The 16,186-nt window shown below is 40.9% G+C and overlaps 2 protein-coding genes across 3 annotated transcripts; both read left to right on the plus strand.

Moving 5' to 3' along the window:
• The first annotated feature begins 6,107 nt into the window (after positions 1-6,107).
• H1-4 (H1.4 linker histone, cluster member) lies at positions 6,108-6,883 on the plus strand. The gene has a single exon (XM_055570858.1). It carries the CDS (start codon positions 6,163-6,165, stop codon positions 6,820-6,822), a length of 660 nt encoding a protein of 219 aa, XP_055426833.1. The 5' UTR covers positions 6,108-6,162; the 3' UTR covers positions 6,823-6,883.
• Positions 6,884-6,988: 105 nt separating this feature from the next.
• Positions 6,989-14,909, plus strand: LOC129645591 (histone H2B type 1-M). 2 transcript variants are annotated; one of them, XM_055570894.1, is made up of 2 exons: positions 6,989-8,302; positions 8,609-11,489. In XM_055570894.1, the coding sequence occupies exon 1, from the start codon at positions 7,913-7,915 to the stop codon at positions 8,291-8,293; it is 381 nt and encodes a 126-aa protein (XP_055426869.1). In that variant the 5' UTR covers positions 6,989-7,912; the 3' UTR covers positions 8,294-8,302; positions 8,609-11,489. The 2 variants fall into 2 exon arrangements, with proteins under 2 accessions (XP_055426869.1, XP_055426868.1); XM_055570893.1 differs by lacking the exon at positions 8,609-11,489 and adding an exon at positions 14,767-14,909 and having other exon boundaries at positions 6,991-8,302.
• Positions 14,910-16,186: the final 1,277 nt, after the last annotated feature.

The following is a 16,186-nucleotide window of genomic DNA, read 5'->3' on the forward strand; positions in this document are numbered from 1 at the left end:
TTCTTAGGAAACTTTTTATTTTGAACTAATTTTAGATTTACAAGAAAGTTGCAAGAATAGTTTTTTTTTTTTTTTAAGTTCCCTTATATCCCTCAACTGGCTTCCCCTGATGTTAATGTCTTACATAACCATTGTACAGTTTTGGAGAATAGGAAATGGACATTGGTGCAATATTGCTAACTAAACTTTAGACTATATTCAAATTTCACAGATTTTTTTCCACCAAGTTCTTGTTCTGTTCTAGGGTCTTATTCAGGATCTCACATTGAATTTAATGTTTGTCCTTAGTCTCTTCCAGTCTATAATTCCTTAGTCTGTCCTTTCCTTTTATGCGCTTCACATTTTTGGAGTATTGATGATCATTATTTTGTTTTTCTGGTTTTTGTTTTGTTTTGTTTACTGTCTAAATTGGGTGTTCATTGTTGCAGGTGGGCTTCTCATTGTTGGTGGCTTCTCTTGTTGATCAGGGGCTCTAGGTGCTTGGGCTCAGTAGTTGTGGTGCACAAGCTTAGTTGCCCAGTGGCCTGTGGGTTCTTCCAGGATCAGGGATTGAACCCATATCCCCTGAACTGGCAGGTAAATTCAGCCTCTTGACCACCAAGGAAGCCCTGATCAGTTATTTCTTAAAACATTCCTTGGTTCGAATTTGTCTGCTTTTCTCATCCTGCATTTTGCCAGGAAATATCACAAAAATGATGAAGTATCCTTCTCAATGCAAGGAGTTCATGATGTTGATGTGTCTATTTGTGAGATTTACCTTACTCAATTAAGGTGGCATACAGGTTTCTCAACTAGAGAGACATATTGGGGAGGATACTTTGAGACTACAAATCCTGATTTCTTCAAATTTCATTCAACTTTAGCTTCCACCTCTTGATTTTAACTTAACTGCAACAAGGAAAAGTTATCTGTTTTCCTTATGTATGTATGTTATCTATGGATATATATTTTAATCTGTGAGTTAAAATCCAATATTATCCATCTGTATTTTATTGCTCAAATCGTACCAGCTTTAGACTGGCTTGCCACATTTTTCAACAAATTTTCATTTTATTTTAAGCAACTTCCTATTTTCTGGCACCACAAAATATCCCTAGTCCACTCTGTACTTTTCATACTCCAGTCTTGGAGCCAATCCCTTCTCGAGGGGCTCCTGGGTTCTTTAATTGAAGAATGATGCTTAAAAACCAAAGATCGTGTGCCAAGTGTGATAATTCCTACTAGGCTATAACTGCTTTTAGGTCCTCTCCACTGACAGAGCAAGGAAGTATATGTGTATGTTAACCCATGCACATACACATTCTTCTAGGTTTCTGTATCTATAAAACTGTAGATGTATTTTTAAATATAACTTTATATTAATACCTGATCTTAATCTAGTACAAATGTCATTTTAGCCAAATATGTCTTTTTCCACTAGTGAGAACACTGGATCTCTCTTTCTACATTGTATTTACTTCTTTATTCAATTCTAGTAGACACATAGTAGTTTCAGAATTGCTAATCCCTATCTCTGCGCTCTTTGCAACCCCATGAATCGCAGCACGCCAGGCCTCCCTGTCCATCACCAACTTCTGGAGTTCACCCAGACTCACGTCCATCGAGTCAGTGATGCCATCCAGCCATCTCATCCTCTGTCGTCCCCTTCTCCTCTTGCCCCCAATCCCTCCCAGCATCAGGGTCTTTTCCAATGAGTCAACTCTTCGCATGAGGTGGCCAAAGTACTGGAGTTTCAGCTTTAGCATCATTCCTTCCAGAGAAATCCCAGGGCTGATCTCCTTCAGAATGGACTGGTTGGATCTCCTTGCAGTCCAAGGGACTCTGAAGAGTCTTCTCCAACACCACAGTTCAAAAGCATCAATTCTTCGGCGCTCAGCCTTCTTCACAGTCCAACTCTCACATCCATACATGACCACAGGAAAAACCATAGCCTTGACTAGATGAGTTGGACACGACTGAGCGACTGGTCTGATCTCTGCACTAACACTATTGCATTGCAACCTTTATTCTACCTACTTTTGTCTTATCCTTGTAGTATCCAATCAAGATTCTGTTTTCTATAGTTACTTAAGTTAATTTTAATCCTTCCAAATCCGTTTAGTGTTTTTAATTTAATACATTTTGGTTCATTTGTTAGTGCTTGTATTCCATTCTGAGTTCCCCCATTCCTATTACTTTTAATAATGTGATTGTTTTGCTAGTATATGAAATATTACTATAGTTGTAAGAGTCAGAGTTATACAAAAAGACATACTCAGAAAACTCACTGCCTCTTCATCACTATGACTCTGCTCCCATTCCTCCCTTTTCCCCATTCCCTTCTAATCCTCACCCCAGAGATAACAATTCTCTTTCATTTTTGGTTTATCCTTCCTGTATATCTTTTGCACAAATGAACAAAACATGTATTTTCTTATGTCTTCATCATTCCCTTACAGAGGGAATCATACTATGGATACTCTTGCATTTGACTTTTCACTTAACCATCTATCCTTGAATTCATTCCTTAATAGCTCATGGAGATTGTCGTTATTCGTTTTTGTAGGTGCATATTACCCAACTGTGCATATGTGTCCTAATTTATTCACTTTTTTATGTGAATATTAACATTCATTCCAATATTTTACAGTTCCAAACAATGCTACAAACTTGGGTATGCCCTCTCCCGTTTTATTTGTTGAATTAAATAAAAAGAATAACAATTTATAAAATAATATATAGCCCATTTTAAGAAAAGTTTTCCAGAAAAGCTCTGTACCAAAAGCCAAGATAGTGTGACTCTTAAGAGTCCACAAAGGGGAGTCTTCTTCATCAGACAATGATTTACAGGTGGTCTTCACAGCGTTATCTTGGTTGTGCAAATACAACAACACTCCTGTGAGGAAGCTGGAGAAGGGAAAATTTGTTTATCCAAAAAAAGCACCTCTTCCCCAAACCCTGTCTTCAATAATACAATCATGGTAACCTACTGATGGAGGAAAGTCCAGAATCAAGCGTTTGATTAGAGCCCAGAATTTTGGAGTAAAGGAACCAAGTATAAGCCTCCCTTTCCTTTCAGCTTTTCTACAAATCACAAAGTTCCTCTTAGCACACTGTCTTGTTCAAAATGGAAATGTGTAGAGTGCTCCCATTTTTTATGACTCGGCGTTTCTTAGAGACTTTAAAAAGCCAATAATAGGAAGTTACTTTTTTTAGTTCGTCAGAGATTAATACACGAGAATATTTAATGGCTATAAAGTTTCAAGAAATTGCTTCAGGAAGACTTCTCCAAATCCAACCATGTAACTTGTACTGTAGGAAATACATTTTACATGGGGGCACCCAGAACACAGTCAAAAAGCTGTGTAGATGGCACTTCCTTGGTAGTCCAGTGGCTGACTGTGTGCTTCCCCTGCAGGGGTGATGGTTTGATCCTTGGTCAGGAAGATAAAAACCTGCATGCCTTGAAGTGCAGGAAAAAAAAAAAAAAAGCTGTGTAGACAACTGAAACTGCATGCCCTGGGCTCTGATATTTTGTATTCTATTCTAGTTCATTAAAGGGAAACATTTTGACCTTGTGCTACAAACTTGATAACTTGATTTGATTTCACAACCTTTAATGATTATTCAGACCTGTGGCCTGAAAAACACGTGTGTTGAGAGCAAATGCTTTGAAGTCAGATAGCTGTAAGCTGGAATCCTGGATGCACTTCTTAACAGGCGTCTTCTCAGGAGAATTCAGAATTATCTGGGGCAAGACTCTATAATCTATATTTAAAACACATTTACAACACACACACACACACACTCATACCAACACCCTATGTAATTCTGATTTAACTGATAGATCAATTGGAAAATGGAACATTTTGGTGTTACTTTTATTTCAAATAAACGTTTGATGTGATAGTGGCAGATCCTTGATGTCTTCCTTAATTCTGTCAAATAGTTTTATGTTTTTTAGAAAACAAACTGCACCATAGGACATGAGCACAGGTGACTTAAAAGATCACAGAATATGAAGGATTTAAGTGCCTCAAAGTCTGATTTAGTTAGGGATACATATAATAAAGTCAGGCATTTGAGAGAATTTTAATTTTAGTCTGTTTTGCTGATTTCAACTATTTAGGGGAGTGGTTTTGTTTGTCATTGAAAATGAGTATAACCCCACTGTTCTGAGTTAAAATGTCCATAGAATCAGTTTCTGTAGTAACCATCAATTGATCTATTTTAGAACCTTATTCATTCCATTTTATTTCAATTATATAAGAAATCATAAATTTATTTTCCACTAGCATGCACAAATTACATTGAAAATTTTTATATGGTAAGTCATTCAAAATATCGATAATTTATATGTCTTTTATATCAGATTCAGCATTAAAAAATTAGACTGTTCTGAGATATTTCATTAATGTATCAATTATCTGTATCCTCTTATTACAGTGGTAGAATCTGTTGTGTGTGGAGGAAATTGGGGGCAATGGAACTAAAAATTAATTTGATGTCTAATGCTATGTTGCAACCAGCCACACCCACAGAATTATATCATATCACCTTATAACACTGGACAATATTTCATGTCTTTCAAGTACATGACCCGCAGATTTTGAAGACAATTCCATACAGACCAGTTTCCAGGAATAATTCCTTTAGTTGAGTTTTTCATTGCCAACATGTACTGCTTTAGGGATTGCCAACATGTACTACCTAAACAAAACCACTTTTTTGAAGACCTTGCAAGAATGTCTTCAGGGGACAAAGACTTAACTTGGATGATTCCTCAAAGCTCTGTGTCTGAGCTGGAAATCTGAACTTGTCATTCAATTCTGCTTGCATGGTAAGTCGCTTCAGTCGTGTCCAACTCTCTGCAACCCTGTGGACTGTAGCCTGCCAGGCTTCTTTGTCCATGGGATTCTCCAGGCAAGGATACTAGAATGGGTTGCATGCCCTCCTCCAAGACCATTCAATCCTACATGTAACTTATTTTCTTTTTTATGGAGTGCTGGGAAGCAGAAGAGCCTTAATCTTCATGAATGAAGCCATTTTTGCTGTGTGGACTAGTCACTCATCAGCTACACAGTGATAACAGGTCTGAGTTTCTCTAGTAATGGGAACAGATATGTTACTATCTATACTTTCCATTTAGTTCCCCTTATAATCAATGCCTGAATTTCAATCCTAAGAGTATATTACTATTTGATTCTGAAGCACATGCCAAAAGAATCCAGCAGGACTGCAGACATATCGTCCAAGTGCACTGCCACTTCCAGTGACTTTATGGACAACATCTGTGTGTTATTTGAAAATTAATCCTTTTCCATCTGTGTACCCTGACTATGTTTTGGATTCCCTTTCCTTCACAAATATCCTGAATTCAAGGTATCTAAAGTCCTGGAGCAGTTGTCCGGAGGAAGAGAAGCAACAGCCCCGCCCCCAACCCTTGGGAGCAGAAAGGAAGAGAATTATCCTAAGGAATTATTTAAAAATCCAGACGCGGCAGACACAAATAAAACCATGGCTGCATAGGTTGATGTCCCAGGGGTCCAAAATTTAACGTCACTTGTGCAATAATTTGTTTAGCATTAAACTAAACCAGTTTGATGAACTCAAATGCCCTCGGCTCAATAGGCAGGACTCTCCGAGGAGCCTGTGTTACTTCCCTCACTTAAGCGCAGATTTATAATAAAAATCTTAATGCCAGTGACATGGTTTTTGGACACATAAGAACCTAAGCACTTGGAGAATCATATTTGAGAGGTCAGAAAACTCCACAGTTAAAGATCAGTGTATAATTTACTAAGAAAATAGAAAGTTTTGTTTCTCTGAGTCGAAATTTGACGAGCACGGCGGGAAATATTGCAGGTTTTTGGCATAAGGTTTTGTGCTTTCCTCATAATTTGAGACCTGCGTAAAGCCCGAGGCTTCGGGGATCACTTTCTGAGAAAAATCGGGCAATTCGATGCAGAGAATTTTGATATTTTTGGCATTTTTTGAGGTGTAACAAACACAACTCAGGATCCGAGAGGACACTCTGCGGCTGCCAGCGAGGCGGGCTGGACAGCGCACCAATCACGGCGCAGCTCCGCCCTATATAAACGGGCGGGCGCAGCGGCGCGGCCCGAGTCCCGGCCAGTACCTCTGCTTCCGGCTCGAATTGCTCTACCCACGCCCGCCTTCAACATGTCCGAGACTGCGCCCGCCGCGCCCGCTGCACCGGCCCCCGCCGAGAAGACGCCTGTGAAAAAGAAGGCCCGCAAGACCGCAGGTGCTGCGAAGCGCAAGGCTTCTGGTCCCCCGGTGTCCGAGCTCATCACCAAGGCTGTCGCTGCCTCCAAGGAGCGCAGCGGCGTGTCTCTAGCTGCGCTCAAGAAGGCATTGGCTGCTGCTGGCTATGATGTGGAGAAGAACAACAGCCGCATCAAGCTGGGTCTCAAGAGCTTGGTGAGCAAGGGCACCCTAGTGCAGACCAAGGGCACTGGGGCTTCAGGCTCTTTCAAGCTCAACAAGAAGGCGGCCACTGGGGAAGCCAAGCCCAAAACCAAGAAAGCGGGTGCGGCCAAGCCCAAGAAGCCCGCAGGAGCAGCTAAGAAGCCGAAAAAGGCCACTGGGGCGGCAACCCCTAAGAAGAGCGCCAAGAAGACCCCAAAGAAGGCGAAGAAGCCTGCTGCGGCTGCAGGAGCCAAAAAAGCAAAGAGTCCGAAAAAAGCGAAAGCAGCCAAGCCGAAGAAGGCGCCCAAGAGTCCAGCGAAGGCCAAAGCGGTGAAACCCAAGGCGGCTAAACCAAAGACCGCCAAACCCAAGGCAGCCAAGCCAAAGAAGGCGGCGGCCAAGAAGAAATAGGAAGTTCCTTTGGCCTCCGGCTTCGAAGCTCGACACAACCCAAAGGCTCTTTTCAGAGCCACCCAAAGATCTCGGGAAAAGAGCTGTTGCACACTTAAGGGGGCGTGGTCGGGCGGAAGAGGCAGCAAGGGGAAGGCGGGCCTCGCTGGGGTGGGAGGTGGGTCTTAACAGCAGAGTTTCTGTAAAGCGTGAGGGTAGTACTAGCGAACCGTGGAGTTAGACGGGTAAATCGGCTTGTGCCTAACTTGGTTTAAACCTGTACAAGGCTCACAGAACAGTGGGCTGGTTTGACGTAAACTCCCAACTCGGCCTCAAATGGCAGAATAAAACCGAGTATAGTTTGAGATAACTAATACTGCAGATTTAACAGGCGCTACGTTCTATATAGTGTTTTGTAAACCCCAAATGTGAAATTTAGATGGTTAGTCATTGAATGGGTTATTTGCATTTTCTTTAACGAGGATGTATTGGAACATCAGTATCTTAACCACTATGGATTTTCTAATACTCAGGGCTAATGGTAGGAGACAAAGATAAGGGATGGTGAACTTTATAACAGGGTGACCCAGCCCACATGCTGGAGCGGTGGCTACGATGGGTAATTAGCTGTCCATCGGTTACCTGCCCCGAGGCGCAGGATAATGCTCTTACCGAGCTTACTCACCAGCCCCAAAAGGACATTAAGACGGCCACTATGTGCGGGATCCGAGCCAATTCTCAGCGTTACACAAGGGAACAGAGAAGTTGCCTTTAGTTACAAACCCAAAACTGGAATGTTCTCAATTACTTGCATCTGGTAGCTGTGAAATACACAATGCAGGTTCCTGAACAGGCTATTTATACTAGCTATGGGTAGCCTACACTAGGCCCTGTGATTGGGTCAAAGCAAAGTAACAAAGCAGCCAATGAAAAGGTAGACCTGTTAGAATCATTTACATTCGTGTTTATGACGCCACAATAAAATTAATCCAATCCTGAGCGAGATCTTACGAACCTCATTTGAATACCGCGTCTATAAATAAATGTGGCCTCACTGGAGGCAACTATTTTCTCAGCTGTCAGTGTAACTGTTAGAATTTTTATCGGTAAGATGCCTGAACCCACCAAGTCAGCTCCAGCCCCAAAGAAAGGCTCGAAGAAGGCGGTGACCAAGGCGCAGAAGAAAGATGGCAAAAAGCGTAAGCGCAGCCGCAAGGAGAGCTACTCCGTGTACGTGTACAAGGTGCTGAAGCAGGTCCACCCGGACACTGGCATCTCGTCTAAGGCCATGGGCATTATGAACTCCTTCGTCAACGACATCTTCGAGCGTATCGCGGGCGAGGCGTCGCGTCTGGCGCATTACAACAAGCGCTCGACCATCACATCTAGGGAGATCCAGACGGCCGTGCGCCTGCTGTTGCCCGGGGAGTTGGCCAAACACGCCGTGTCCGAGGGCACCAAGGCTGTCACCAAGTACACCAGCTCCAAGTAAACTTGCCAAGTAAGCGTCTTTGCACCTAACCCCAAAGGCTCTTTTAAGAGCCACGCATGTTTTCAGCAAATGAGTTGTAATCCTTTCATTACAAAGGCTATATTCCGATTTCTACCAAATTTAAATTTTCACTAGCATTCTTTAAGGTTCTATTGCATCTGCGTAAGAATTACTATGGGCAAGCTAGACAATACATGCCATTCATTGCATGCCCACTACAGGCAAGTAGTTACATAGAACCATGATACTACGAAACCATTTATCAATTTGCTCTGAAAATGCCGTTTAAGGTACAGCTTTCTTTTCCGTACGTAGGTCTTAAAGTTGATCCTGACGGTGATCCGGAATTTGGCGATGAACCCTTACCAAGAATACGAAAGAGCATGCTCTTATCAACTTCATTCTGCTCAGAGCTTTTCCACCCATTTTTATTCTCCCGCCCCCCCCCCCCTTTTTTTTCCATTTTTAAACCACATATACATACATTTCGGGGAGGGGGGAATACTGAAGACAATGAATTTTCACAAAAATGTTCCAAAGGTTTTTTCTGGTTTCCTTGCTTTGTAATTGGTGCAGTTTCTGTGGTGAGGAGGAGCCAACGCTCTATCCTAAAGGCACAGAGGAAAAGAAAAAGGAAGCCTTCAAATCCTGTCAGCTGCTATACTTTCTTTCCCAGAAAGTCCTATTTAATTTGTAGTCCTCTGGGGGCAGCATTCAGCTTTAAAGTATTCTGGGTCTCAGATGTCCGGTTATCATTCTCCCCATCGGTAAAGGAGTCTGTCTACTCGGCTCAGGCCCCCTTTTGAGCACTCCTTCTGCTTTCCCGGGTGTCCCCAAGCATCAAGGGCGGAGAGGAAGTAGAAAGGAAAGGAAAACCCTTCCTGGTAGAATGTGAACTAGGTAGGATAGAAATAAGCGCTTTCCCTTCTGGGAAATAACATTTTGCCAAGAAGAAAAATCTGAAGACGCTGGGACTCGGAGGGGGGGAGGTGACTAGGAGGGAGTGGTCAGGAGGAAAAGAATCAGTAGAGGTAACCAAGAAAATTGCCTGGTAGATGAGTGTGGGCTGAGGATGAAGCAATGAAGAGCCAGTATAAAAGTAAGGAGCATTCAGTCCGAGGGGCTTGGCCCATGTGAAAACCCCAAGCACCTCTGCTGATTTTTACCCAAACCTGAGCTTTGTTTTTTAGGGTGTTATGTGAAGCCTGGCCATGGCGAGGAGCATGATAAGAACTTTCCCAGTGAAGCTGAGACACCAGACCAAAAAGAACTAGAAATACACACATTCATTCACAGTAGATAATGGAGGGCAAAGAATCTGTCCTGAAACTTGGTGCTGAGCAAGTAAACTCCACTGCTGAGAATTTGGAATACAAGCCAGGCTTCACACTTTTTTGTTTCAGCGTGAACAGAATAAAATAGGGATTCAAAACACCTAGGCTGATAATTTAATTTAGAAATATCCCAAACTGTTTTGGTGCCCCTTGGGCACCCGGTAAAAGCAAATACAAATCCTCTCTGAAACGGTAAGCTTCATTTTAGGCCTTAAATCCCACAAATAATATAGCCAAGAAAATGAAAGAGCAGCTTCACAACCAAAATTAGCAAAAGACACCATGACCAAGAACAGACAATGGAAACCAAAACACACATTAACAGATACAGACTTCAAGTGACTAATAAATTTCCAAACGAAACCTGAAATATGTGAAGGATTAAGAGAATACAAAAAATGATCACATAGTTTTGAAGCAAATAAATATTTCTAGAACTTCTATTTGTTTTCTATATAGAGAGAATAAAATTAAAAGCTTACTGGATGAGCTTAATAGTAAATTGGACCCAATTAAAGAATTTTCATGAATAGCAAACCAGATCTCAAGGAATTATCCAAAATGCAGAAAGAGGGATGTAAAAATGAGTTTAAGAGATCTGGATTTGGTAATAAAATTGGCATGCATCTAACCATAGTGGCAGGACAAACAGAAAATGATGCAGATATGAGATTTAAATGATCAGGGCCCATAATTTTTTAGAATTGATGGATTACTCATAAAATATAGTGAAATGATATAACAAAAAAGGGTTACTGTGTGACACTAAACTAAACCCTATGCATTCTTACAAATTTAATGCTGATTTTCTGGGTGGACATATGGCATCAGATCAAAAAGCACTGTTTGAAATTCTAATGGGGGAGTGGAAGGGGGTGATTGATTATTTACAAGCATTTTGTATCTTGCTAATTACTAACTTCTGTTAATGTTAATATCTGATGGATTATCTTGACTTTCACTTCATATAATACTCATTAGCACCGAAAAAATGTTTGATATCCTTTCCAATAACAATTTATCTTTTATCACATTATTGTGTTAGCTAAAATCACAAACTATCCCATATTAGACATGCCAGCTGATGTCACCATTTCTTCCTCCTTTTCATGGAACTAGCTTTGGTAGTTTGTGATTTCTAATAATACATATGTGTGTGAGTAGTCTTTATTGTATTGATGTAATTTCCTTTTAATTCTATTATGAGTTATTAGGAGTGATTTATGGATTTTTGGCATCTGATGAAATAATGTGCTTTTTCTCCTTAAGCCTGTTGCAACAAAGTACACATAGATATTCTAATGTTAATCCATATTTCTAGTTCTAGGCCAAATCTTATTTGGTCATTTCTTTTCTTTTTTTCTTTTGGCTGTGCTGGGTTTTTCTTGCTGCTCAAAGGCTTTCTCTAGTTGCAGCAAGTGGAGACCATTCTTCATTGTGGCAGGTTGGCTTTTCATCTCAGTGGCTTCTGTTGTTGCAGAGTATAGGGTCTAGGCTCACGGGCTTCAGTAGTTGCGGCACATGGGCTTAGTTGCATCTCGGCATGTGGGATCTTCCTGGACCAAGGATGCAACCCGCCTTTCCCACAGTGGCAAGCGGACTCTTAACCACTGGACCACCAGGGAAGTCCCTTATTTGGTCATGTTGTATCTTTATCTTAAATAGTGCCTGGATAAATTTTAATATTTTACATGGATATTTAAAATCCTCTACTATTCATACATAAAATCATTCTATGATTTTTCTCTTTTGGGTTTGCCTTCATCAGATTTTGTCCTTAAAGTTATGGTAGCTTCATAAACTTCATTGTGGGGGTTCTCTTTTATTACTTACTGCTGTATAATAAATTATCTCCAAACTGAGCAGCCTAAGTCAAATGAATATTTATTATCTCATTCAATTTCTGAGATCAGGACTCCAGAAATGACTTTCTTGTTGTTCAGTCACTCAGTTGTGTCCAACTTTTTGCAACCTCATGGACTGCAGCATGCCAGGCTTTCCTGTCCTTCACTTAAATGACTTAGTTGGGTAGTTATGACTCAGGGTCTCTGGGGAGTTTGAAGTCAAGAAGTAAGCAAACACCGCAGTCAACTGAAAGCTTGACTGTAGCTGGAGGATTCCCCAGACAAGTGTCTGCTGGCTAGAACTCAGTTACTACAGAGGATGGAAGAGACTGCTTCAAAGCACAGTAGCTGTTATCCCATAGAAAGAGAAATCAGAGACAGAGAGAATGGCAGAAATGCCTCTGTGACCTAATTTTGACACACTGACACTTCTGCTACTTTCTATTCATTAGAAGCAAGTCACTTAAATCTGGCATTTATTCAGAAGGGGAATTAGGATCCATCTTTTGAGGTAAGAATTTGTGTAAGTATTTTAAAACCACCACATGATTCTTTTTATGCTTTAAATCTTGAATGTAAAAAGTATCTGTGCTTTAAAGATTACATAGAAATAAGCTCTAAAATCACCCAAACTTAATACCTTTCCACTTGGTAGATTTTTAGGAATTCCAGCAACATAGACTATAATAGACCACTTTCTACAAAGTCAATAAAACTCCCACATGATGTTCTGATAGTTCCTTTTTCTGAGGTTGTAAAGGACAAAATAGTAGCCTTTTATGTTAAATAAAACATTATCTCAGATAGTAGTCGATACTTTAAAAAAATATTGAATGAATTAATCCAGCTGAGAAATCCCCAACTACAACCAGTAAAGCAAATCTCTGATGCATGATTGTTTTGGAATGCATGATAGGTTTGATCTTTTTGAAACAAAAGAAATTAAAGAAAATAAATATAATAAAAAATTATAATCCCAGGAAATACTTTGGCATTTGAAAAGAGAAGAAAATAACACTTAAGAAAAAAATTAATGAAATTTAAAATTGATGAGAAGTTTAAGAAGTTAAAAATTTATTTAAAATATAGGAGTGAAGACTGATGACTGATTGAAAGAAAATACAATGTTCAAAAAAATATAAGGTAACAAATTAAGGGTTAGCAGAGGCTTGGTAAAAGAAGAAACTAAAGAAGAATTAAGTTATGAAGGTTTATAAGGAGATTTTGATGTATGTCAAAATACTCTCATAAATTGTACAAGTTATTTATTTATATATCAATTTATTTAAGAGATAGTCATTGAATGTCTCTAGGCTAGTCACCGGAGAAGGCGATGGCACCCCACTCCAATACTCTTGCCTAGAAAATCCCATGGATGGAGGAGCCTGGTAGGCTGCAGTCCATGGAGTCGCTAGGAGTCAGACACGACTGAGCGACTTCACTTTCACTTTTCACTTTCATGCATTGGAGAAGGAAATGGCAACCCACTCCAGTGTTCTTGCCTGGAGAATCCCAGGGATGGGGAAGCCTGGTGGGCTGCCGTCTATGGGGTTGCACAGAGTCGGACACGACTGAAGCGATTTAGCAGCAGCAGCAGCAGCAGGCTGGTCACTGACATGGGTACTGGAGATACAAAGAGAAATAAGGTTGTCCTTGACTTAAAGGAGTTCTCAGTTTTGTAAGACTGTCAAGAATGCTTACAGTTAACTGCTTTCATATCCCTTTATCTTTCACCAAAGCCTGAACAAGTGTTTATCACTCTTTGGAAATTTGCAGGCGAATAGACTTAGATTCACATGAGAACTACCAAACTCATTAAATTAAGGTAAAAAAAAAACTATCCCAATTTTTTAGTGATAAGTAATATTAATACCACTGTAATATAGTGGCAAAGCTAAGGGATGGTCCATCTGACACCAACTGCAGGGTTCAGAGTTCTCACCAAAACTACCCTCAGATGATATAATTTATTAGAAGGACTCACAGAACTCACTGAAAGTTATTATACACAAGATTAGGGTTCATTATAGCAAAAGGACACAAAGCAAAATCAGCAAAGGGAAGAGACACATGGATCAGAGTCTAAGGGCGTTCCAAACTGAGAGCTTCCAGTAGTACTCCTCCAGCAGAGTCACCAACTGTTAACAATACCTTCCTGCAATGATGTGTGAAACACAATATGTATTGCTAACTAGGGAAACGCAATCAAGCCTTGGTGTCCAGACTGGATCTTTACCCACTCCCTCTGGATCTAGTATAGATATGGCATGACCCAAAGAACCCAACAAAATGATTCTATTAGACTACCCAGTGTAGCTCAAGGCCTCATGGTACACAAAGATATTCTTATCTTTTATCCAGCACAGACATAAGAAGCAATACATTCCAAAAGCCTACAGATCACGTTTCAGCAAAGGGAAAAGGCCATATCTCTTCAAATAAGGCTAATTCTGCACATAGTCACAAGAAAAACTATATTTTTACAATTTTGAATTGATAACTCAGTTGGTAAAGACGACCTGCCATGCAGGAGACCCCAGTTCAATTCCTGGGTCAGGAAGATCCCCTGGAGAAGGGATAGGCTACCCACTCCTATATACTTGGGCTTCCTTTGTGGCTCAGTTGGTAAAGAATCCACCCACAATTCAGGAGACTTGGGTTCGATCCCTAAGTTGGGAAGAAGCGAAAGGCTACCAACTGCAGTATTCTGGCCTAGAGAATGGGGTCTCAAAGACTTGGACACAACTGAGCAACTTTCACTTCACTTCATCTATCACTGACTATAACTCGAGTTCTACAACTATTTGCTTCTTATGTCTGTTCTGTCACATACTTTTGCATGTTTAAATCAACTATGAATCCAGAAATTGTCTCATAGAAGACTATTTTTTGTACTTTATTCAGATAAGCAACTTCAGCAGTCTTCCCCTTGACTTATACCAACTGCTCTCCAAACACTTCCAGCAAGAATAATGGAGTGGGTTGCCATTTCCTCCTCCAGAGGATCTTCCCAACCCAGGGATCGAACATGTATCTCCTGCTTCTCCTGCACTGACAGGCAGATTCTTTACTGCAGAGCCACCCGGGAAGCCCTATGTTTTGAGTCATTATCTATTAATGCTAATAATGACTTATCTATTAATGCTAATAAAGTGTAGGTAACATTGGAGTAGAGATTCCTCATAGCACATTATAGAAGCATATGTAAACAGAACCCTCTTTTTTGTATAGCAAATATTAATGCTGATGGTAAAATGGCACCTAACATATAAAGCATTTTTGTTTCTTCAATCAGGGGTGAGATAAGAGTACAGAGAAGAAATGAATGCAAACAGTAACAGAAAATGAAAATCTGGCCATAGAAGTTATGAAGTATGATGTCTGATCTGTCTGAAGTAATTGATTATTGTGTATATCCCATTAAAATCCTACCCATCCTGATTTATTGCACATTGATTTACCTGCAAAGGAGAAGGAGACCATTACCTAGGTGGAAGAGCCTAAACAAGGTGTTTTAGCTTTGTCATTTTGTTTAAATCATGAAGACAGAATTTATTTCTATCATAAGCCTAATTACTGGAAATTTATTATTTACCATCTACTCACTTAGGTGGGGGAAGTCTAAAGGAGAGAATGGCAAAACATCTGTGAGATTCCACATTTAATAAAACCTGTGGATAACTGGAATTCACCTTTTATTAATTCAAATCCTTCTCCTTAGATAACCCTTTTCTATACAAACAATTTATTCATTTTTCTACCATTAAGTTTTGAGTGGGTAAGGCGTAAGAACTGTTTTGGCTTTGGTAACAATATCAAAGGTAAACAACTTAGTTTATCTAAGCTGACAAATGGTAAGTCACCTTCAACACCTGAATTAACGGGAAGACATTACTTTGAAGCACTCTGAGTTAAGTGTGCACTACTTGAAGGACTTTGAAAAGCAGATTGCTAGGCCCCACCTCAGTTTCACTAGATTGACTAGATTTGGAGTAGGGGCCAATAATTTGCATTTCTAAATTATCAAAGTGATGCTAATGCGTCCGGGGATCATACTTGGGAGGAAAAAAAAAAAAAGTGAAACCCCCCCTTCAGTTGTGTCCGACTCTTTGCAACCCAACGGCAGCCATCCCGTTTCTCCTGGGATCCCAACCCAGGGATCTAACCCGGGTCTACCTGCATTGCAGGTGAATTCTTTACCACTGCGCCACCCGGGATGATACTACCAGTCACACAAAACTGGAAAAGCGCCTTGAGTTTCAACTAAGTGTCAAGTCCTGAAAATTAGCACCTCCTTCTGGTGTGGCCTTGTATACAAAAGAGCGTGGGCATTCCATGCCCCACCTCTGTCTGTCCCGCCTCCCATAGCCACGGCCCGCCGCACAGTCTCCCTCACTGGGTCTTCCCAACCCACCTCATGCTCCACTGTTTTTCCTGGAGCCCAACGTTACGTGTACATCACCTTCGGCTCCCCTACGAAGTCGCCAGGAAGTTGTAGGCTTCCGGCCACCACTCTCGCCCCGCGAGGTTTCTCATGACCACCCCCTACTGGTGCGCAGGTGCAGCCTACCCCCAGCCTCTCTTGCATCTGCCAGTGGAAATGAGAGACCCTAACAGTTTAAGGGGGCATTCACTTATTGATGGGCTTCCCTAGTGGCTCAGACGGTAATGCGTCTGTCTGCAATGCAGGAGACTCGGGTTCGATCCCTGGGTTG

This window comes from Bubalus kerabau, chromosome 3 (genome assembly GCF_029407905.1).
Source record: "Bubalus kerabau isolate K-KA32 ecotype Philippines breed swamp buffalo chromosome 3, PCC_UOA_SB_1v2, whole genome shotgun sequence".
NCBI classification, from domain to species: Eukaryota; Metazoa; Chordata; class Mammalia; order Artiodactyla; family Bovidae; genus Bubalus; species Bubalus kerabau.